This window comes from Carettochelys insculpta, chromosome 3 (assembly GCF_033958435.1).
Source record: "Carettochelys insculpta isolate YL-2023 chromosome 3, ASM3395843v1, whole genome shotgun sequence".
In the NCBI taxonomy this organism is placed as follows: Eukaryota; Metazoa; Chordata; order Testudines; family Carettochelyidae; genus Carettochelys; species Carettochelys insculpta.
In genome coordinates this window covers 27,594,569-27,618,698 of record NC_134139.1, presented here as the reverse complement: position 1 = coordinate 27,618,698, position 24,130 = coordinate 27,594,569, and the positions used below count along the sequence as shown (strand labels likewise).

The following is a 24,130-nucleotide window of genomic DNA, read 5'->3' as shown; positions in this document are numbered from 1 at the left end:
CGCCCCGGAAATGACTGTTAGCGCTCCGCCGGAAGCAGACGTGGCCGGTGCCTGACGGCTGGTGGTAGTATCCGGGGTGCCGCTGGCTCTCCCCCTGTCGGTCCCCACAGCCCCCGCCGGGCGGGATGGGGCAGTGCCGGCTGGGACGGACGGCGCTGCTGGCGCTGCTGGGCGGGCTGCTGGCGGGCGCCGCAAGCGGCGGCCGCGCCCTCTCGCAGCTCAGCGATGACATCCCCTTCAGGGTGAACTGGCCGGGCACCGACTTTAGCCTGGTCAGTGCTGGGGCTGCCGGCGACGGGGAGAGCTGGGGGAGGGACAGGCCGTGGTTATGGTCCGAGGCGGCACTGAGTCCGAGGTGCACCACGATACGCATCCCCCTGCCCGGACAACAAACATCGCTACATGCCCCCGGGAGCAGGGACCGTAGCCTGAGCCCACCCTGAGTGGGAGGGCCGGAGCACCAGCCAGGGGGGACTGCGGCCTGAGCCTGCTTCCCGGACCTGGAGCCCTCAAGGTTCTGTTACAGCCCTGGGGTGGTGGGATCCAGGCTCCAGTCCTGTGCCCAAGCAAGTTTTAAGCCAGCTCTAGAGACGCGTTTAAAATGGGGCTAAAACCAACTGTGGGGTCCCAACCCACAGCTGGAGAATCTGTGAACTAGATTTATGCATGCATCTGACAAAGTGGGTTTTTGCCAACGAAAATGTATGCTCCAGTAAATCCATTAGCCTATAAGGTGCCACGGGACTTGTTATTTTTGCAGACACAGAATAACCTGCCTACTCTCTGGTACTTGAACCAGATAAATATTTTAAAGCAGCAAATCTGTTCAGGCCTCTTTATTTAAAGTGCTACATTGCTGAGAAGGATACATGATTCTTTGTGTAGCTTCCATATATGTGGGAGAAGGTGCTGGATTATGCATTGCACATTATCACAATAATTGTTAACTAAATTCACAAATGGACTGCACCATCTAAGGAGAACACAGCTTGAATTTCTGATCTCAAGAAAAATTTGCAAGGAAAATTATAGGTAAACAGAGTACACTTGCACAGACAGGCATTGAGATAAAAAGATGGAACTTCAACATACCATAGCCTTTTCAGAGTTAGAGGGTACTTGGGATGTGAATTTAAAAGAAATGAAAAGTAAGTTAACCTACTCTACAGTCTTGTTACTTTATTACAGGCTTTGTTTGGAAAGGGTGTTGAGGCCCAGTGTATTAAGCTCTGTTCAAACAAAGGAAGACACTGTTTGTCTTGAAGATTTTACAAGCTAGGTAGAAACAGGCAGAGTGAAGGAAAGAGTCACAACAAAATTTCAAAATGAATAGAGTGATGATGAGCTATGTTTTGCAAGTTCTTTCAATTTTATGGGACAGTGGAAAGGAGTGGGAATGAGTAAATAGGATGAAGGAAGAGAGGTGCATGAGGTTAGGGAGAGATATATAAAAGATACAGGGACCTGTTTTGATTAACCTACTTTATTCCAAGGGCTAGTAATTTTTACAGTGTTTTTAAAAAAATCTTCATTGGATTTGGTTTTGTTCTGTTTTTAGCCTACAACAGGCGTTTTGTACAAAGAAGATAATTACATCATTATGACGACTGTAGATAAAGAAAAATATAAATGTATACTTCCACTAATAGCAAATGGAGATGAGGTAAGCTTAAGGCAAGTTGTTACAATTAGCAGCAATTACATATTGTTAGTGACGCATCTGTATTTTTTTCCCTTTGTAAAACAAAATTCCTGTGCAAAATGTTTCACAGTACAGCAGTTTTATAATTAAATGTGTTCATTAGAGTTCATTTTAATCAGTTTCTTGTTCAGGTGATTTTAAAATGAGTTTCACATTTTCCCCTGTTTATATCTGAAATTTTAGTGTGTAACTGAAGCATGGGGTGCGGGGCAGGCAGTTCCCAATCCAAAATATACCCAGAAGTGGGCCTGATCTCCTCCTCTTTCCCAGGGGTGCTGTGCAAGTGAAGAACAAATCCTCTCCTTCCCCAGCCCAGCAGAGTCTTGCAGCTAAGACACCTGCACTGGGGTTTTCCCAGCAAAAACGGGGAGATCAGGTTTCACAAGTAAGGGGTTATTTCATGATTTGGTATACCTTTGCTCATGAAATTGTCACAGCCCTAATTATAGTTAGTATGGTAGTTCTATTTTTGACAGGTTTATGAATCTGTTCTTCCTGTCCTTAATTAGGCAGGATGATTGATGTGTTAGCTAGTCACAGTTATGTGCTTTAATTGTGGGGTTACAGATTCTTATACCATCCTTGCTAGTATCTGAACACCTTCCATGATTTTTATTAAAAAGTGTGACTAACATTCTGTGTCTCACTCATCCTTTCTGCAGAGTAGCAATTGTATATGCAAGGTAATGTTTGTTTTGGTAGGGTATTTATTTGTTTTTAGTGTATATGCAGCTCTGTGTCTGTATTAGAAAAGGCCGGTCAAAATACACCTTCATTTGCAATGAAACCTCGTGATGCTGGTGATAATTACAGTCCTGGACTAAGAATGCTGGGAAGAGCTCTGTGTCCTGCACAGATTAGCTTTTGCTTATGATAGAAGTTCTGTTGTGCCTGAGGAGTGGAGCTGTTGAGCATGGTTTTCATAGTGAAGTTTTAAGTATATTCTTTAAATAAAGTGTATTTTTTAAAATAAATTCTAGGTATCATGAGCTTCTGTCTCCTATGCATCATGAAATTAGTTTATGAATATGAATATACATAACTCAAAGATATTTTGTTTAAAACAGGTCATGTAGCCTTGTGATTCCCTGAATGAGTATATTCTATTTTTGTGCTATTATCTGCCTCATATGCGAAGTTAGAAATAGTAAGTGGTAGCCTGTTTTTATTAGTCCAAGTATTCTAGTAAAAGCCATCGGTGATACTTAGGAACTTAATGGATCAATGATCAAGTCAATGACCCATGAATGTTTTTGTTTTTCCTGTAAGCTCAAACTGTGGTGGGTCCTACAAAGACACATGACCATGCCATGTGATGCTGGATCTCGTACTTCTCCAGCAAAGATGAGAAAAAATTGAACTGAGCACAAAGAATTTCTACCTTGGGCAAAAGAATTATAAAGTGGAAGGGAGGGACAGAGGCAGTCACCAGATGCTAGTAGACCCTCCACTTATCACCTAAGATGCCTGCTGGAAACAGCTAAGACTGAACAGGGGAGAGATTGGACACAAGTTAGGAGAAAGCAAAAGAATAAGAAAGAGATAATTAAAACAATTGTTAGAGTGGGAATTTGCATGTAACAAGTTTTTTAGGGTATTAGAATGACAAGAATGAAGGATAAGGGCTGTGGACAAGGGGTGTATATGCAAATGAGGCACGTGATTTTTAAATGAGCACCTCGTTTGCATGACCATCTGTGTTAGTGACACTCATCACAAATCATTTTTCACCTAATGTTTCTTCTGCTTTTTTAAAAGTAGTTTCAGATTTTGTTCTGTGAAAACCGAGTGGTAGCTACCTTGTTAGTATACTTTCACAACACAAATATTGAAGTAGGAAACAAATGATAAAAATATTTTCATTGCTGTAGATATATCCCAATTTGAATGTTTTTCTCTTACTTCTCATCAGCAGGTTTAAATGGTACAAAATGACAAAAAGGTCTTATTTCTACAGTTTGTGTTTCAATTTTGTAATTCCTGGGTTTGTTTGGTTTGACTGATTTATGACTGAGGCTTTTCTTCAGTGGCCCTTGCACATACCTGAATTTTAAAGATTCTTTTAATCACCATACAGCAAGTTATTGGAGACAATCAATATTTTAATCTTTGCAAGTGTCTTCTTCTTATTCATATGAATTATCTGATTATTGTATTAATTTTCAGATTGCATATATAACTAAAAGTGTAAAATTCTTTTTTTTTTTTTTTTTTGTTCTAGGAAGAAGAAAAGGATTACAAAGGGCCTAGTCCGGGAGAATTGTTGGAACCTCTTTTCAAACAAAGTAGTTGTTCATATAGAGTATGTTCTTTCTGTTTTCATTCCAATTTGCTAATTAGCAAAATAAACCATGTAAATTTCAGCCCCTTGAAATGCTTACTGTAGTCAACTGTATAAATATGTATATGAGATTTCATTTAGCAGTTAAAGTAAGAATATAAACTTCATTAGTGTTAATATTTAATATTGTTGAAAAAAGTACATTCTAAATAATTAAAAAGTGCCTTAGGTGAGTATACTAACAATTTGTCATCATATGTCCAGTATACAAATCACAGTATAGGATAGCTTATGGTTACAGGCAGCATTCTCTCTAAATTTTTCATTTGTGGGTGGAATAAATTCTATCCTGTACACCAGGGTATGGTGCAGATGTGCACCACAGTACAAACACATGCTGGTGGCTGTGGGTGCTCTCCTAATCATCTGAACAGCACTTGAATCTCTCTTGGGTGGCCGCCCAAGCATCTCAGCTTATCAGGAGCACTGGTTACCAGGCCTGCCTTGGATATATAACAATGCTGAAAGATAAATGCCTCCCAGAGACTTCAGAAGTTTGCCTTGCCCAACGTGACTTGCTGATATTACTCCATTTAGAAGGAAGGTGCTGCAATTTTAAAGCTAGCAAGTGAACCCTGATAAGTGTGATTAGAAGAGCTTCACTTACCTATCCAGAATTCTTTTGCAGGATGCAATTCATCCAAGTAGGAAGGTTTGTCCATACTACCTAATTTCTGTATTTGTCTGTGGCAGAGTGGCCACAAAGGTAGGATAGGGACAACTCCTTAGACCAGCGATGGGCAACCACAAATAGCGGGTGGGCCAGATGAACGGCCCTCCTGCATCTCAGTGGGCTACAGCAGCCTGCAGCCCACTGGGGTTCTATGTGCAGTGTGTGCCTCGTCCCTCATGCACCAAGATACCAGTGCCCTACACTTACCTCCTCCTCCCCATCCCTACTAGACCTGGAATGCTGCGAATCACCTATTTGCGGCATTCCGTCTCTGAGGGGAGAGCACAAATCAGGTGATTTGCAGCTCCTCCAAAAGTGCTGGTAGGGAGGCATAAGAAATGCAGGGCTCCAGTGTGTAAGAGGCCCATATGGAAGGAGGAAAGCTGGGGCGGTCCACAGGTCAAAGGTTGCCATCACTTCCTTAGACTGTATGGAGATGAACTAGATACCTGCGCCCAAGCAAGCTAGCTCTAAGGATGGAGTAGGGAGAGTGCATTCCATATCCATTATTGTTCAGATACTGTGGCCCAACACCCTCATACAAGTGGCAGGGGAAGAGAAGTGGGCTATATCTAATAATTTAGCCTATAGTCCATAGCAGAGACCACAGCAGGTTTATGGTACTATCTCAAGATCTGGCTGTGGGTTGGTGGGGACGTATTTGGCTCTTACATACATGGAAGATGATTCACTATATTAGCATTAAAAAAAAAAAAGGTGATTTCATCCATTATGCATATTGTAACACTATTAACATCCCTGGAATGAGGGGGAAATTCAATGCAGTTTTTTTCTATTTGAGGATTAAGTCATGCTACTGTGAAGGGTCGGTTTTTCTACTCATCGATCAAAATTAAGGAATAACATTTTGGAAAATGTTGATTGCCAGACTCTTGTGTTACTGACTGAAACATATATATTTTTTAGATTGAATCTTACTGGACTTATGAAGTCTGCCATGGAAAACATATTCGTCAGTACCATGAAGAGAAAGAAACTGGGCAGGTATGTTTCTGTAAGCTTATGAGTCCCAATCAAAAAAAGGAGTATTTAGAACCAACACTTTGATGCGGAAGTGACCACAAATGAATTCTGAGAAGAATGAATAGAAAATACACATGAAGCTTATGTGGGAGAAGTTGCCTTTAACGAACAAAGCTATAATTATATTTGGTTTTGGTTGCAGAAAATAAACATTCAAGAGTACTACCTTGGGAATATGCTGATAAAGAGTCCATTTTCAGATCCAGGTTTGTGTGTCTTTCTTGTTTGCAGGGTTTTTGCTAATGCTGGTGATATGTACGTTCTGGTATTGTTTTTTTTTCTTTTTTTCCCACAAAAATATTCTTGAAGTTATGTATAGAAAAATGTCCAATGTGCTTTCAAGTGGAAATGGAAAAGTAAGAATACAGGTTGAACCTTTCTAGTCCAACACTCTCTGGTTTGGCAAAATCTGTAGTCCAGCATGAGTTTAGCTAGTTGGCTGTCCATTTACGGTGAATGTAGCCAAGTCTCCTTTCTTCTCTCTCTAGCTGATCCTGCTTCTGGCACTGCTTAGAGAACCCTCACCTGCTGAGCCCTGTTTCAGCTTACACAAACAGGTGGTGATCATGGGCAAGCTGTACTCTAGCCCTGATTCCTCCCTCCACCAGCATGCTCCCTAAGCACAGTGAGGAGAGACAGGAGAGCTAAGCATTGTCTGCTGTGCCAGCAAAAGGAGTTCTCTCATTATGAAGGAAGTGGTCAGTCACCCCTTTAGAACAGCAGTAAGGTCACAGGGAACTACTCCAGCACAAAGGGACCTTACCACAGAGCAGAATTTAGCTTGACTTCCCAAACATAAAAGGCTTTAAATAAAAAAGGGACACTAATTTTGAAACTTGTCCTTTTAAGGGAGTTTACTCTGCTTGCTTCAATCCCTTTATCAGTGACTTTATTTTACAACCACATTTTCTTCTTGCTCCTACTTTCCCTACGGACAAGTGAGATTGAGTAGAGGAAACTGTTTTTTGTATACTTTGCATCTGATAGTTCTTTGTGTACAGTATTAATCCATTTTAAAAAGAAAAGAATCCTAAGTTATGGACACTTCAAAATTTAAAAAAAAATTAAGATTAAGGGAAGATTTGATGCATTAAATTAAAAAAGATTGGTATTTTAGGACAATCATTTACTGTGTAATATTTGACAACATTCTAACATACAAGCATAATTTCAGTGAAAAACAATATTAAGTAAATGTGTAATCAAATCTTGCTTGTACCGTATTGAAATTTTCAATGTGAAACTGTGGGGGCTGGTGTGTTGATAAGAAAGGTCTTTATTTCTGAAATCGAATCTCTGACTTTGCATAACTTTGTATATAATTTCATGTCTTCATTTTATATATATTTTAAGACATTTACATTTTTTATTCTTGTATTATTCTGTAGATCAAGACACACAGGAAAATCCAAAAGAGGCAAGTGTAAAATATTGCTTTCACTTTTGAAGTCAATAATGGAGAACCCTTAAACGTAGAGATGATTAAATATTTAATTTACAAATCCAGATGTAAGAAAATAAGCTCTGCTTTTCCCTTTTTAATCATGGGTCCAGTTTTTGAGTTTACTTGTTCTTTTCCACTGATGAGTTTCTTGTTCAGTCTAGTCCCAGGACACTGGACATTAAAGTGAATTTGACAGTTAATTTATTTTTACAAGAACCACTTTCCACATTCATGGTGTTGAAATGCTAAGTTTTATTTAAAAAAAAAACACTTCATAATGCTACAATCTTAAATTTAAAACAGTTCTGTGGCATGCAAGAACATATGAACTCTTCCACTAAAAGTGGTCATATACATAGTCTTTTATCCATGGATTCCGTAGCCCAATTGTATTCATCTATTGCTGAAGACTGCTTGGGCTCTTACATTCTTTCTTACCCATATTACTGCTAACCTTTACCTAGTCACTCATTTGTATTACTGGATTTTACATTAAGATTCTTAACTCATTAATTTCTTCTAGCTGTGTGGCTCTTGTCCGCTACCTACCACACTTCACCTCTTGGCAACAGGAGGAAAAAATCCCTACGTGAAAATGATTAAAACATTATTGAAACATGGAGTCTGATAAGTTGTCGTGTTGCCATTACAGAGAAGTGAAACAGCTCTATTGCAATTCCTAATTAACTTCTTTTTTCTTTCACCTAGATTCCTACAAAGAACATAGAAGGGCAGATGACCCCATATTATCCTGTAGGAATGGGAAATGGTACACCCTGTAGTTTGAGACAAAATCTGCCCAGATCAAGTACAGTGATGTATGTCTGTCACCCGGAAGCTAAACATGAGATTCTGTCAGTTGCAGAAGTTACTACATGTGAATATGAAGTGGTCATATTGACCCCTCTGTTATGCAACCATCCTAAATATAGGTACAGTTTCCAAATTTCAGTTAACATTTTGGTTCTAATATACTTTTGACTTATATGGAGCCAAATTTTCAGTCAGCTTTCTTTTGTGTGTGCAAAAATTATATCCAGTTGTGGTTCCTTGTGCAAGACTGGACACTTCCTTTCACCCTTGCATATAACTGGCTACTTGAAAATACACTGCCAACTCTCATGCTTTTTAACTTGAACATCACAATACTTGGAGTATTTCTTAAAGGTCCAACTGTTGAAGTTAAGACATCAAATGAGAGCCTCAGTTTGTTTTTAAAGGTAAGTTTCCAACCATTATGGTTATAAAGAAAAGTTTAGAAATATGAAGTGACTGCATCCTAAGGGTTCAAATGACAAATTAAAAAAAACCCCAACATTGCTTCTTTTAAAAAAAAAAAAAAAAAAAAACCTCTCCCATCCATTTAACAACAAAAAAGTGTCAAGCTAATCATGAATTTTTGGTGTCGCAGTGTTTGAGTACTGAGGGTTGGAAGTACTGCAAAATACTATATATATGCACAGACCACCAATCTGTGTATGAACAAGGGAACCAAGGTACCTAATTTCTGTCTTCATGTTCGCTTAACATGTGATTAACTTTAGAAATCACATCTCAACTTTTGCACATGGACATTTTATGTGTACCTGCCACAGAGGGTGTGACTTTAGAACTGTGATGTCACATTGTTTCTCTGACATTAAGCATTTGCAAATATTAATCCTATTCATGTGATCTAAAAGCTTTTTTAAAAAGTGTTAAGATCCCATATCAGTATGTGTAGATTTAATCATAGGTTACATTTTAGAAAATTAGTTCATCCATAATTTAACAGTACTTGCTAAGGCTTGAGTTCAGGGCTTGGTTTTTGCAGCCCAAGTTGTTGGTGTAGCTTATCCATAACAGATATCTTACCTATGTTTACAGTCTATCAACTCTTGGAGGCTCAGCAGAGAATCCTAAACTCAGGTCTTGGCAAGGTGGTGAAGGTGGAAGCAATGAATATTTGTAATATTTGTAATATTTACTTATTTCCATGTTCTGAGATGTGTAGAGATGCAGATGGGTCATTTGTAGCCTGTTTTAGAATATGTAGACATCAAAGCACTATCTAATGTGGGAACATCAGTCATGCACAATGCAAACATAGCTGCAAGATATGGTGAATAAATTAGTAACCCTGGCAAATCATTATTTGCCAGTCAATTTCTAATTTTAAAGGATCATTTGACTTTGTATGCAAGAGAAGCACTACTATAGATTAATTTGAATTCCTGCATTTTTAAACCCACCCAGAACTCTTGTTCTCATTGAAGATTGAAATTTTTCTAGGCAGATCTCTATCTGAAGGTGAATTTGTAGCATCTTCATATGAACAATATTGTGACTGCTACTAGCCCCTTCCTGTAAAGATGAGCATTCAGAGTTGAGGGGTGGGTTGAGGTTTGACTCCACCTCCCCTGAGTATTGTGGAAGTAATCTGTGCCAGATGAAAGGCTGATGCAGACTACTTCCACCTGCCCTCCAACCCTGCCTAGAGTCAGGTTAGAATTGTAAATTGATCATAACCTGGCCCTCAGCTTCTCCTAATGCAGCAGAACGATCTAATAAAGCCTGCTTGTAAGTGCACAGTGTAATCTTTTATTTAAATAGTGAGAGGCTACGTCTACACTAGAGAGTTTTGTCAAGAGAAACTGTCAAAAAGAAAGCCATGTAGATGCTCTGGAGTGCCCTTTTGTCAACAGAGCAGGTCAAAATATGATCTGCTTTTATATGTAGACAGGATCTGTTAACAGAAGTTTTGTTGGAACATCTTTTCTGTAGAGACAGATGCTTCTAGTGTAGCCCTAGCCTAAGTGTATTGTATTACTTCATCAGATAACAGTTCTGTACAGCTCCTGATATAACTCTAGTTTTCTCTTTGGTGCAAATGCATATATTCTGGCTAGAAGTATGTTCCATAATTGCATAATTATAGCAGTTATTGTCTAGTAATACAGTATGCAAATCCATTATATAGCACATACAACTGACATGTTCTGAGGTGGACGGATTTATGTGACAATTGTACTTAGTACAGTTCTCTTCATGGCTGACCAGTGAATTTATACATTGCTATAATTTTTTTGCTGTTGATTCACTCTTTAGAATTTGAAAATTCTCTTTAAGGATTAGAGCTGTCCACCTCACCAGCATCCATTTCAGTGACAAATTAGAAATACTTAAAGTACAGGTTGAACCTCTAATCTGGAACCCTCTTGTCCAGCAAACTCCATAATCCAGCATGGTTTTAATGTTAGCTGGAAGACAGTTTATCATGGGTGTGGCTAAGTTTCCTGTGGTCCCATAAAGTTTGTTCACAGCCACGAGTCCTGGCTCTCAGTGTTCTGTGCTGCTGTTTAGTTCTAATTTTCCCCTACGTGTTTTCAGAGAGCCCAGTACACATTGGAAATGTTAGTAATGTGCCAGAAAATATTGACCTCCCATCATCCAGAAAATTCTCTTGTCCAGTTGAGGGTACGGGATGAGAGAGGTTGAACTTGTATTACATAAACATTTTAAAATTGCCCAGAAGAAGGAAGAATGGGCTGGAAATTTTGTTTGGTTTGGTTTTGTTTTTTAAAACCACTAGCTGTTGTTTCTGTTTCCTCTCCCCAGTCTATGTTCAGACATGAAACTTTTATTACTTATAGGTGAGGGGGGCTTTTTTATTCCAAGTAAGAATATTGGATGATTGAAAATGCACCTAACATATAACACACAAGGGCTCATTCTCCCAATTCAGTAACACTAATAACTAGCAAAAGCATAAGTAGCATAACTAAAGTGCAGCTCTGACCCTGCTCAAAGCAGCATACACACGTGTGGGTAGCAGGTTATTAAAAATGCATTTTTCTTCAGTAGAGACCTTTGTGTTGCTCCCCAAAGTGGCTCAGGAACAGTATTTCAGCCATGAATCTTTCCCTCCCCACTCATTCTCACATCTTTACTCTTCAGTAATGCTACTGAAGTTGAGGAATAAGAGCACTCTAAAGTTCTAAATAAGAATAGTATGTATTTTATATTGTTGGCACAATCTCTTTTGATCCCTAAGCATGTGAACATGCTTGGGGTAGGACATGCCAGACAGATGGGAGAGAAAGGTGAAAGGAAATATATAATGGCATGTAATTGTTTGATTTATTTAATAACGCCTTTCTCAAACTCATCAGCCTTAATCTAGGTCTTTAATTTAGAATGTAGTTGCTTACTGATTAGGAAGCAATTTCTATTATCTTAAATACAAGCTAAAATATCTTACATAGCCTTCTGTACTGCAGACACATTCCATCACAATGATGATGATAGTCCAGAGAGTCCGTTTCCTTTTTCCTAAGCATGTGTAAATCTGTGAAATTGCTAGAAGTGTTTTTAAAAGAGGTGAGTATAAAGTAATGTGAAATTGTAGGAAAAAATATCAAATTACTATCACTAACATACTATTGAGGGAGAAACAGTAACAGGGAACTTGGAAATGGCAGAGATGCTCAATGACTTCTTTGTTTCGGTCTTCACTGAGAAGTCTGATGAAAGAGTGTCCAACATAGTGAATGCTAGTGGGAAAGGGGTAGGGTTAGAAGTTGAAATAAAAAAAGAACAAGTTAAAAATCACTTAGGAAAATTAGATGTCTGCAAGTCACCAGGGCCTGATTAAATGCACCCTAGAATACTCAAGGAGCTGATAGAGGAGGTATCTGAGCCTTTATCTATCATCTTTGGAAAACCATGGGAGACAGGAGAGATTCCAGAAGACTGGAAAAGGGCAAATATAGTGCCCATCTATAAAAAGGGAAATAAGAATAACCCAGGAAACTACAGGCCAGTCAGCTTAACTTCAGTGCCAGGAAAGATAATGGAGCAGCTAATTAAAGAAATCATCTGCAAGCACTTGGAAGGTGGTAAGGTAATAGGAAACAGCCAGCATGGGTTTGTAAAGAATAAATCTTGTCAAACTAATCTGATAGCTTTCTTTGATAGGATAATGAGCCTTGTGGATAGGGGAGAAGTGGTAGATGTGGTCTACCTAGACTTTAGTAAAGCATTTGATACGGTCTCTCACGATATTCTTATCAAAAAACTAGGCAAATACAATTTAGATGAGGCTGCTATAAGGCGGGTGCATAACTGGCTGGATAACCATACCCAGAGAGTAGTTCTTAATGGTTCTCAATCCTTCTGGAAAAGTATAAAAAGTGGGATTTCCCAGGGGTCTGTGTTAGGACCAGTTCTGTTCAATGTCTTCATCAATGATTTAGATATTGGCATAGAAAGTATGCTTATTAAGTTTGCAAATGATACCAAGCTGGGAGGGGTTGCAACAGCTTTGGAGGATAGGGTCATAATTCAAAATGATCTGGATAAATTGGAGAAATGGTCTGAGGTAAACAGGATGAAGTTTAATAAGGACAAATGCAAAGTGCTCCACTTGGGAAGGAACAATCAGTTTCACACATACAGAATGGGGAGAGACTGTCTAGGAGTGACTACAGTAGAAAGGGATCTAGGGATTATAGTGGACCACAAGCTAAATATGAGTCAACAGTGTGATGCTGTTGCAAAAAAAAGCAAAGGATTCTGGGATGCATTAACAGGTTTGTTGTGAACAAGACACGAGAAGTCATTCTTCTGCTCTACTCTGCGCTGGTTAGGCCTCAGCTGGAGTATTGTGTCCAGTTCTGGGCACCACGCTTCAAAAAAGATGTGGAGAAACTAGAGAGGGTCCAGAAAAGAATGACAAGAATGATTAAAGGTCTAGAGAATGTGACCTATGAAAAAAGGTTGAAAGAACTGGACTTGTTTAGTTTGGAAAAGAGAAAATTGAGGAGAGACATGATAGCGGTTTTCAGGTATCTAAAAGGGAGTCATAAGGAGGAAGGAGAAAACTTGTTCTTCTTGGCCTCTGAGGATAGAACAAGAGGCAACGGGCTTTAACTGCAGCAAGGGAGGTTTAGGTTGGACATTAGGAAAAAGTTCCTAACTGTCAGGGCGGTCAAACAGTGGAATAAATTGCCAAGGGAGGTTGTGGAATCTCCATCGCTGGAGATATTTAAGAACAGGTTAGACAGACATCTGTCAGGGAATGTTTAGATAGTACTTGGTCCTGCCATTGGGGCAGGGGGCTGGACTCGATGGCCTCTCGAGGTCCCTTCCAGTCCTAGTGTTTTATGATTCTGTTATTTCACAGATGAAGATGGAGTGAAGGCTGAGCATTTAATCTTAACTTTTTGAGTTTCCTAGCTTTTGAGGTTTGGTGGTGTTGGTTTGTTTGTTTTTTTTCCCCCCAGCCTTAAAAGCTGACTAATAGTACACACAAAAATTGCCTATTTGCAAGGATGATCTGGAATCTGAGGAAAACAAAAACAGGGTAAATTGATTTGCTGGGTTTCTTAATAAAACAATTTTTAACAAATCTAAGTGGTAAACATTATGACCCAATGCACTTTTATTTTCTTTAAACTCCTAAAGCTGAAATTCCTGTTTAAAGCAACAGTGTTAAAAAACAGATCTATATGTAATATATTGCATGCATAGTTTAACCCGGGGATGTTAATAGATTTAGTTTTTAAAATTGAGATGATGTGCTGGCATACCATTAAGTATAGTAGAAATAAATGTTACAAGGAAAAAGGTGAGATATAGATGTAGATACATATATATGATTTGTTTGGACAGGTTCAGGGCTTCTCCTGTGAATGACATATTTTGCCAGTCACTGCCAGGATCCCCACTTAAACCACATAATCTGGAACAGCTGGAGCAACAGCAAGAAATGCTGAAGATGCCTTTTAGAAGGATTAAGGAGGTAGGAGTTTTGCAATTTTAAATTAGCAAGTATAGTTTTTAGTCTCCCTTATTAGAATACTTGTGACCTTAAGTATATGGCAACTAGTTCTCTCCCTGATTTGTCACTTATATTGATGTTTCAAGTAGCCTGTGGGAAACCAGCAAGGATTGTCAATAGCTGGAGCCATATTTAAAAAAATCTGTAAATCAAAGTTAGGGCCACTGGTCTATAATCCCCAGTCTGTCTTTGCTTTTTTGATTTCTGTTTTTATGTGAGGTTTTAATGCAAAAAGCAGTAAATAGTGGGCCAACATGTTAAGGTCTTGCATGTTAATCTACTACTTGTTTCATTTGATATTTATTCTAATACTTTTCAACACTCAGTTAACTAGTATGTGCTAAGCAGGGAGAGTGTAGACTCTAAATATGTCTGAATTTTAATTTCAGGAAGAAATGCATTCAACAAAAGAAGATAAATTTTCCGCCATACATAAGCCACTTGCTGTTGGATCCCAGCAGTTGATAACTGTTGGAACAACGCACATCTCCAGACTGACTGATGACCAACTCATAAAGGAATTTCTTAGTGGTTCTTACTGCTTTCATGGGGTGAGAGAAAAGAACTGTGTACTATAGCCTTCATTCAATGCTTGTTTGTTTCACTTTTCAGTTCTCCTTTGTGGACTAGAATGATGGAAAAACTTGTGTTAACTCAGAGCTGTTGTGTTTCTTAGCATTCTCTCACAGTAATTTGCCAGTAACTAGAGCAGGGGTGGCCAACCTGCAGCTCTCGAGCCACATATGGCTCTTTGAGCAATTAAACACGGCTCCTGCTCAGAGCCATGCGGCAGGCTTGCCATTCATCACTTTGCACACATGCTCCAGCAGTTGGCAGGAGAAAAGTGTGGTGGTGGTAGCTGCTCTAGTGAGTCAATGGCATTGCATTTGGGGGACTGGAAGTGCCTGGTTCTGGGGGAGAGGGAGGGCATTGAGCCACATATTATATATTTATTTTGATCTAGTTATCTAGATGTATCTTATATCTAATAAGATAGATAAATCAAAATAAATATATAATACGTGGCTCTTGGCACTCTATCTGTGGCTCTTAGTCCCTAACTGGTTGGCCATCCTTGGATTAGAGCATAACCTGAGTTTTTTATGTTCACTAAATTCAGAAGCTAAATTGATGTTTTTTGTTTTTGTTGTTTACAGTCTGGAAATGTAGTAGAGTAATTCTATCAAATATGATGCTTCTGTAAGATGAATTGAAAAGACTGTGTTGTGTCTGACAAGATGATCGGTTTATTCTACTAAATGACTTTGAATGTGGTCATCAAATGGCTAGCTAGAATGCCTTCTTCAACAGTGACATTTCTGAACTCTGATGTTCAGAAAGGTTTCTTAACAGAGCTTGGCCTTTTTTGTTTTGCTTGTCCATTTTGATAAAAATATGAAGTGTAAGTACTGTATTTAATAAGAATTTGTCCACATTCTAAAAGCCACCGCTTTGTACTGATTTGTTAAATGTTTTAATGGTGTTCTTTGTTACTAAATTACTGGTTTAACAAAAAAGACAGACACACATTTATGGAGAGTGGGACAGTCTTACTAAGGGATCTCTTTAGTGTTTCAGATTAAGTCCAAATGAAGTTCAGTTCTCTGCACCATGGATGATGAAATAAATGGGTGTGGAGTGTACTAAGGAGGGAAGTCGTAAATACTAATAGAGACTTAAATGTGTCAGAGATTGAAGGGGGAGAGTAGGAATGTGAAACTTGAGAGAGAACTTTCTTTTGATTTTGCTAGTAAGATGAGAAATAATTGGTAGCTGGGATTGGGAAAGAGATCAGGAAGATGAAGAAATTGGGATGGTCAGTAACAAAGAGGGGGAGTCTGTGGCTACTGCTACTTTTAAAGGAGGAGGAAATACAAAAGAGATTCAGGAAAAAGATGGAAGGACCACCATGCTTTGGGCACTTACCACTTTCCAGGAGTTCATCTATATATGGGTTGCTATTGATGGTACATAAAGCAGTGGCACTCCAGAGTACACAGTTCTGAAACTACAAAAGCACAGATGAAGAAAAATGTTTGAAAATTTTATTCCCATTTCTTTTTCCAGGGTGTTGGTTGGTGGAAGTATGAATTCTGCTATGGCAAACATGTACATCAGTATCATGAGGTATGTTAAACAGCAGTTGCAGTCTTCTGCCACTAGATGGGCAAGTGTTGCTTTTATGAATATTCTCATGAGCTCAGGCAATAGCAATCCTCTAGTAAAAAATAGTAACAGAGAGGAAGCTGTGCTAGTCTATACACTATCAAAACAAAAAGCAGTCAAGTAGCACTTTAAAGATGATTTATATATTGGACAGACTTCTAATTCCCATAGACAAAGGGTCAGTGGGCACAAAACAGACATCAAAACACTCCAGATCCACAAACCAGTTAGTCAACATTTTAATGGAATGGGGCATTCTGTCAATGACCTAAAGGTATGTGTGTTACTGAAGAAGAATTATCTCACCGTTCTGGAAAGGGAAACAGCCGAGCTGGCTTTTATATTCAAATTCAGCACATTAACACATGGTTTAAATCGTGATGGGAACTTTCTGAGTCACTATAGGGGCTCGTCTGCATACCTGGCTCAATCTAATTCTTGACCTTCCCCCCCCACCCCTCCACTCTCTGATTTGCTCACCTTGATTATCTTTTTCTGATTTGTCCTCCTTGCTTTCTGTTTTTGGTTCTCTGTGCCTTAAATATTGAGTCTGTTCTGGTCTGGCTATGGTCTGAAGAAGTGGGTCTGTCCCACGAAAGCTCACCTAATTAACTATTTTGCTAGTCTTTAAAGTGCTACTTGACTGCTCTAGTAAAGAAATCTGTTCTTTACTATTTGACTGATACCTTAGAATAAGTGAAAATAGTCCTTCTGATTCAGGCTTTGCAGCCTCAGTTGATGTTTCTTTTGTTTGCAGACACACATGGAAATCCATTTTAATGTATAAACTTGATTATACCATGACACTTTTAATGCCAACATTGTTCATTTAATTGCTGGATATAATATACCAGATATGTCAAGGTAATATGCTCTTCCATTGTACTTGTCAAATAATCCACATACACGGACAGGCTACAAGAATAAAGCTATAAGCTTAACATACCTTTATTTTGATCACCAGACTGAGATGGTGGTTAGTTTTCCTCTCTTCCCTTTTAGTTTTCAAAAATATTAGACTCATTTGGAATATCTTACAAGATTTTCAGTATTTTTCTGTAAAACTGGGTTCACCCAACACTTAAACTTTAAAAGAAAAAAAAAAAGCCTAAAGGGCAGGAGTGTGGCCACAGAGATTCCATCCTGCTAGCAGGAGCATTAACTGACGTGCAGGTGCCCACAATCCATGCTGTAGTACAGGGGTGGGTAATAATTTTTGATGAAAATTGGAAAGTGGTCAAGGGCTGCTGCACTGTTCCATGATATTAATAAAAGAGGTGCGGGGACTGGGATGGAGGCTTGGTGCGTGAAAGGGCTTGGGGTGAGGGAGTGGGGTGTAGGAGAGAGTGGGGAGTATGGGAGAGAGTTTAGGTAAAGGAGGTGGTTGGGACTTGGAGCAGGAGTCTGGGATGTAGTGGGGGTGCAGGGATTTGTGTTGTGACATAGGACAGGAGGGGGTTGCGACCTAAGGCAGAGGACTGAGTTGCAGGAGGCGGTTGCTGTGGTTTGGGTTGTGACCAGGGACAGAGGATTGAGGTGCAGGAGGCAGAGGAGAAGATTTGGATTATGTGGGGTATAGATGCTCCTGTCCTCGTGCAAATCTCTCAGTTCCCATTGGCCGGTTTCCAGGCAATCAGAGCTGAGACACTTTACTGGGGCGAGAGGAGACATGGGGGCGGAACACAAAGCCTCCCTTCTCCCCAGCATCCAGAGCAGGAAGCCATTTAAAATAGTGGCTGGCAGTTCTGTGCCTGAGATGGGCTGTATCTTGCCCATCCCTGGTGTAGTATGTCACTGATACTAACACCTCCCTTCTGCTGGAGCCCTTATGTCCCTCATCTTCTCCTGACCTGAGTCCCCATTACCCATGAACAAAGAGGAGATAATCTTGTCCTAAATGTTTACACAGCTCTTTGCTGAAAGTGACAATGTATCAAGATGTGCAGAATTATTTCTTTGTATTTCTTAGCTCTTGTTACAGCCATTGTGTTCATTTCCATCTTCTCTAGTAGTAATTGAAACTAGATGGCTGATTTCTAGTATCGGCTTGCATTTTGGACCGTGTATGAGAACCGTAATGTCTGCCTGAGCAGTTTGCTATGATTGGGTGGATTGGGTTGTTTGAAGTCTGGAAGAAAAGTGGCAAAGAGAATATAAAACTGACTAGAAGAGAGGAATTTTGGCCTTTAAATTACAAACAAGTCACAGGAAATATTTTTTTCCACTATATCCCCATTGTGCATACACACATACATATATCACCATACTCTCATTCTGTGGATGTGATTTTGCCCCACACTAGCCTGCTGTTCACTAGCTGTTGATGCAGAGCCGGCTGATGTGCATTAAGAGTGCAATAGTTCACTTTAATTTAGTCCCATTTGAAAGCAGACTAGGCTACGTCTACACCTAAAATGCTCACAGGTGTGTTGCTATATCACTTCAGTGTAGGCACTTACTACACTGGGGTTCTCCCACTGCTTTGGTAAACCTGTCTGCCCAAGAGGCAGAAGCTAGCTTGAAAGAAGTGGTCAGTCTAATTTTTTAGTGTAGAACAATCCCTAAATAAAGCTCACTAATTTAATGCACTCAACAGGGTCCACATGGACAGTTAGCATGCAGCAGGCTAAAGTGGGATAGATGCTCAGCCCACATTGCCATGAACTAAACGTTCATGGACTAGCCCATAGGCTGTGTATTTTTATCAGGCAAAACACCTGACTTCAGTAGGAAACATTTTATATCAAGGTGGCAAAATTTCAGTTAATGCAATGAAATTGCAGGCACCCCAATTATATCAGCTTCAGAAATGGTCAAAACTGAAAGTTTCCTGGTATAGGGCAACTCTTCTGGCTGTTGAGACCTTCTTGTAAGCTATTGTAGGTAAGTAAAGCATGCTGGCACAGCTGCTCATGATTGTAATAACTACAGTAGAATCCCCCACATTTGCAAAGTTAATGTTCACAAATTCAGTTATTCGTGAGCGGCTGCTTGAGGCTGCCACTTCACGGGGCTCCAAGGCAGGAAGCACAGGCAGCTGCCACTTCTCCAGGGCTAGGAGTGCTGGCGGCCTCTACTTCCCCACTCCCCCACCCCATTTTTGCAAAAATCAATGTTCGCAAGGGTTCTGAATACGGAACCTTCACAAATGTTGAGACCCTACTGTATGTGGTATGTAGACAACAATTAGCTGGTAAGATTTTCTCCATTATTAAGTATTTGACACCCTAGTACTTCTCATCTTGAAAAAGTGCTTTCTGCAGCAAACTTATTAAACCTCATGATACAAGATTTCTATCATGTTCTTTTTATTTTAGGATAAGGAAAGTGGCAAAACTTCTGTAGTTGTTGGTACCTGGAACAAAGAAGAACACATTGAATGGGCCAAGAAGAATGTTGCTAGAGCCTATCATCTCCGAGAAGATGGCATGCAGACAGTTAGGTAAGTGGGTTAGATTTTTGACTGGCTAAACCTTAGATAACATGCTGAACAGATGAGCTTTGCCATTTCAATCCAGCATATCTGAATTTCTGTTAAAAAACCATTCACCTAAGGAACGGTTCATATTTTCCATTCTGAATGGAGAATATTACATTTTAAAAATAGAAAATGAGCTTCTCACCTTGCCTTTTAAAATAAGTTGCATAAATTGTGGCATTTGAGCTTAAAACTAGTTTGAAAACAGTTTAATTTAGTACTAAGTTCATCCTGTGTAAAATTTCAAATAACCTATGTGATGTAGGCACTTTTTTGAAAATTTTACCCCATAAACATTAGATTCATGTTGCTATTGCCTTAAAGTTTCTCACTGAAGTTGTGATAGTGGCGCACACAATTTGTTTTAATTTTTTGGGGGAAAAGTTGTAAAAATTTAAAGTTAGCATTTCTCATACTGAGTGTTGATTGCTTTAATTACGACTGGCACTGAAGTCCCTGCCACCAGAGCCACATTGGTCATGTCATCTAAGTGTGAGAATTGGTTTCATATTTACTGCTGCAGAGGAAGGGAAATGGAGAGGCTCGAAACTCTGATGAGATGGCCTTTCATGACCCCACAGTTTGGGCTATGGATTTGTGTGAACACTACCCAGGTCTCTTAGTTTGCACTAGCAGCATACCCCCCTTGGGAGATACCGCACAGCAGACTACTACACACTGTGGTTCATGCCTCACTAGTCCGAACTGCAGGGCTATGTAAATTATAGTCTAATCAATACAATAAACTGTTGAAGTAGGTTGAATAAGGCATCATTTCACTTAAAATACAGAAGAGGCTATTTATAATTCAACATCTGTCCCTTGGGTGTGATTCAAGGAGAACAGTGTTGTTAATCACAGTTGTATCTGCTTCTATAGATTTAGACAAATTAAATGTAACTTGTCTGAGTTTTCTTCCCCTTTTCTGTTTCCTCATGTATATTTAAGTTTCTGGTATTTGAGGGGGCGGGAGTGTTTGAGTTGAGTAATCACACCTTTCAGTTTGCTTTCTGCATTTAAGGTGATGTCATCTGAGTCCAAATTCTTGTCTAATTCCAAACTTTTCTGGCAGAGTGGTATCTCATTTCTATGGAAATGGAGATGTTTGTGATTTAACTGACAAGCCACGACAGGTGATTGTGAAATTGAAGTAAGTTATGCTCTTAAGTAAACTATCTTACATTTTGTCATACATTTTATCTCTACCCACTGGTACAGTTCTGTGCTTTTAGAACACTTACTGAGATTATTCCTGTTTATAGGTGTAAAGAATCTGATTCCCCTCACGCTGTAACAGTATACATGATGGAGCCTCACTCCTGTCAATACATTCTTGGGGTATGTAAATGCATAAAATGAATTCATTCAGCTCAGTCCCTTTTTATCTAATAGGGCTTCTCAATGCATATGCCTTGAGTTAAAGAAATTATGCATATTCACTTCTGAGTGGGTCTTTTTAACTTGCGCCTGCCAGAGATTTAAAGTTGAATCAGGTGGACGTTCACTTGACAAAACTGGAGTTTGTTCTGCTGGAAGTTGATGATTCCACATCTGCACTGAAAGGATTGCAGAATTTTTTTTCCCCCTTACTGCGTTTGTAGGATTAGTAAGGTGTAGTCACTCACTGCAGATAAACATAGAACCCTAACTTCAGTTATAGTTGGAAAACATAGGACCAGATTTTCAGATACTCTGAAAATAAAATACAGTAAACGCTCGATTTAACAGACTAATGGAGGGAAGTGGTGTCCATTAATACCAAAAGTCGGTGATAGCCGCATGGTTATACTGTATGATGATGCACTGACCTTCCCAGCCCATCACTTACTCCTGTCCTCTGCCCCCACCCTTCCATTTGCCTTCCTGCCTCATTCTTCCCCTCATACCTCCATCTCCCTCTCCCAATTGCCAGGAGAGGAGCTGAAAGCTGGTTTGGCTCCTTCCACCTCCTGCAGCTGTAAGCACCATGGCTCCTCCAGGCCCCAGCTCTGAGCCACCCGCGTGAAGATAGAGTGTGGCCGCCCCCAGTCTGCCAGTAGGCAGCAGCCTCTGACACCATGGCTGCTGCCCAGCGCTGTTCAAGGCAGCAGCAGCCAGGCACCAACATGCTCCATGCACACAGGGTTGCGGGAGGAGAGCTCATGGGCCCTGATGCAGCCCCCTTGCCCTCCCCCTAGCTCCTCTGGCCCTGGTGGCCACAGCCTCTGCAGTGGCCCCAGCTGCTCCCGCAGCTCCTCCAGCCCTGGCGGCTCTGGTGATTCTCCATCCTTTATTTGGAAGGGGACCGGGGGGCTGGCAGACAGCATCCCTTATTTCCAAAGTCCATTATATCCGGATCCGTTAAATTGAGGATTTACTGTATGTGTGTTTGTAAATATGGTGTCTACTCATAATAGCTTGAGTTCTTCAACTGATCTCCTTTTAATACATTGTAGGTAATCTTCCATAAAGCATTCAGAAGAAAATTTAAAATAGTTCTAAATAATTACCATATGAAGCCTAGAAAAAAAACCTACATTTCAGTTACTCTTTCATTTGCTCTATGAGGCATTCAGCATATTACTAAGCCTGTGGGATTTTCATACTTCCAGTTTCTAAATTAAAACTGATGTGCTTTGATCAAGCCCCTAACAAATATGACTCAATATTGTTTTTCTAAAAATGCCAGTTAGGCTCATTCTGGTTGAATGGGTGCACTCACTGGGTTATCTTCCCTCATATCAGAGTTAGAGATTTAGTTCTCTTAAGACATTGTAAATATAGAGGGAGTCCTCAGACTTAAGATGCCTGATTTACATTGGGATGCTACTTACAACATTTTTCAGTTGACTGCCCATTTCGGCTCACCACAGTTGTTTTGCCCTTAGACAAAAGGACAAAAGCTGGCAGGGAGAACATACATCACATGCTGAACCTTGACTACTCATTAATTTCACTGTTCAAGTTTTCTCATTGGCTTCCAGCGATGGTTGCAGCCAATCAGAAAAAAGTGGCAAGGCTACTTAGCAATAAACTATCCTGGCCTTGGAAGCCATTCAGACAAGTGACTGCAAAGGACCCTCATTCCAGCTCCGTTTTGGAGAGTCAAAGTGTATGTGACTTTATATGTGCGTGTGAATGCTGTTTATAAAGTGCAGTGCACAGTAAATATGCTGATGGTACACCAGTCATCCATGATTTATTTTTTAAAAAATCTGGATTATTGTGTTGAACATGGTATTTCAAGCTTTGGTTTAGGAGCCCTAATTGATTCCTGTCGGAAAAGTGATATCAACTTGTATTTTGACTTGCAATGCAATTCTGAGGAACAATTGTGGTGTTAGTCTGAGGGTCCTGTATATCTATATCTAATTTTACTATTTCCAGAACTTTTCTCATCAGGCCATCACGCTCTCTGTAGCCAGCTCTTGAACTCACTCAGAGATTAGTGAGTAACTTTGAAAGAGTCATATCTACTAGTGGATTTCAATGTGTTCTGTGAACCTGACTTTCAGCTCTTGAAGGCAGATTCCTTTTGTGATGTTTTGCACTGAACACATAATTGATCCTAAGCAAACAGTGGTCCATTTGTCAGTCTGTTTTTCAACAGTAAGGCTACTTCAATTTCATTATTGCAAATAAAGAACTGTGCACTTACAGATTTCACAGATACAAATAATTATCCCAAGAGTCACAAAAACAGTGATGCTTAAGTCAGGTGGTATGGCCAAGTTATTCTGTTATGCACTTGACAATATTGTTTTTCAAAGCAACTAACATATGGGGGTGGGGGTTGTTTGTTTTTTGTTCAGGTGGAATCGCCGGTCATCTGTAAGATTTTGGATACAGCAGATGAAAATGGGCTCCTTTCAGTGCCCACTTGAAAGGACAATGCAGTTTGAGTTAGAGTCATGGAAAGAGATACTTGCCAGCCAGCCTTGCCAGCAGAAATAAATTTATATATAAATATATATATATTAGAAGGAGACGCTCACGAACCACTTTGTGTATATGTGTATATAAGAGAATGATAAACTTTTAAAGATTAAAATATCCCGCACCTTTAATTTGAACTGGATATTGAAAGTTCTGAGTATGTTGTAGGGCATCTTCCTCTCTACTGTGAAAAGCATCAACTTCTGTTTAAAAAAAAGAGAAAAACCTCAGATGAGCCAGGTCCCACTCCCACTAAAGAGCTCAACGGCTGACTTTTTTTTAAAAGAGAAGAGACTAAACACTGGCATCTTGCCTCAGGGCTTCAACAGTCTCTAATGACATAAACCCTTGGTGCTTAGTTCTATTGTAATGTAAAAAGGCAAAATACAACTTTAGCATTTATGTTCCCTGAAAGCTGTGCACTGGGGCAGCCACCCAGGAAATATTCAGATGCCTCCCAGTTGATTAGCAGAGTGCTCACAGCAGGCAGGTTGTGTTCTACTGGTGGTGCACATCCACACATGGCTTGGTGCACATCAAACATTTT

At 39.8% G+C, this 24,130-nt stretch overlaps 1 protein-coding gene across 1 annotated transcript; it reads left to right on the top strand.

Moving 5' to 3' along the window:
• Positions 1-35: 35 nt before the first annotated feature.
• ERLEC1 (endoplasmic reticulum lectin 1) lies at positions 36-23,714 on the top strand. Its single transcript, XM_074989535.1, has 14 exons — positions 36-272; positions 1,559-1,663; positions 3,924-4,004; positions 5,644-5,721; positions 5,903-5,966; positions 7,149-7,177; positions 7,913-8,136; positions 13,856-13,985; positions 14,414-14,575; positions 16,092-16,151; positions 19,508-19,632; positions 20,741-20,818; positions 20,931-21,006; positions 23,460-23,714. The coding sequence occupies exons 1-14, from the start codon at positions 126-128 to the stop codon at positions 23,529-23,531; spliced, it is 1,431 nt and encodes a 476-aa protein (XP_074845636.1). The 5' UTR covers positions 36-125; the 3' UTR covers positions 23,532-23,714.
• The last annotated feature ends 416 nt before the right edge of the window (positions 23,715-24,130 follow it).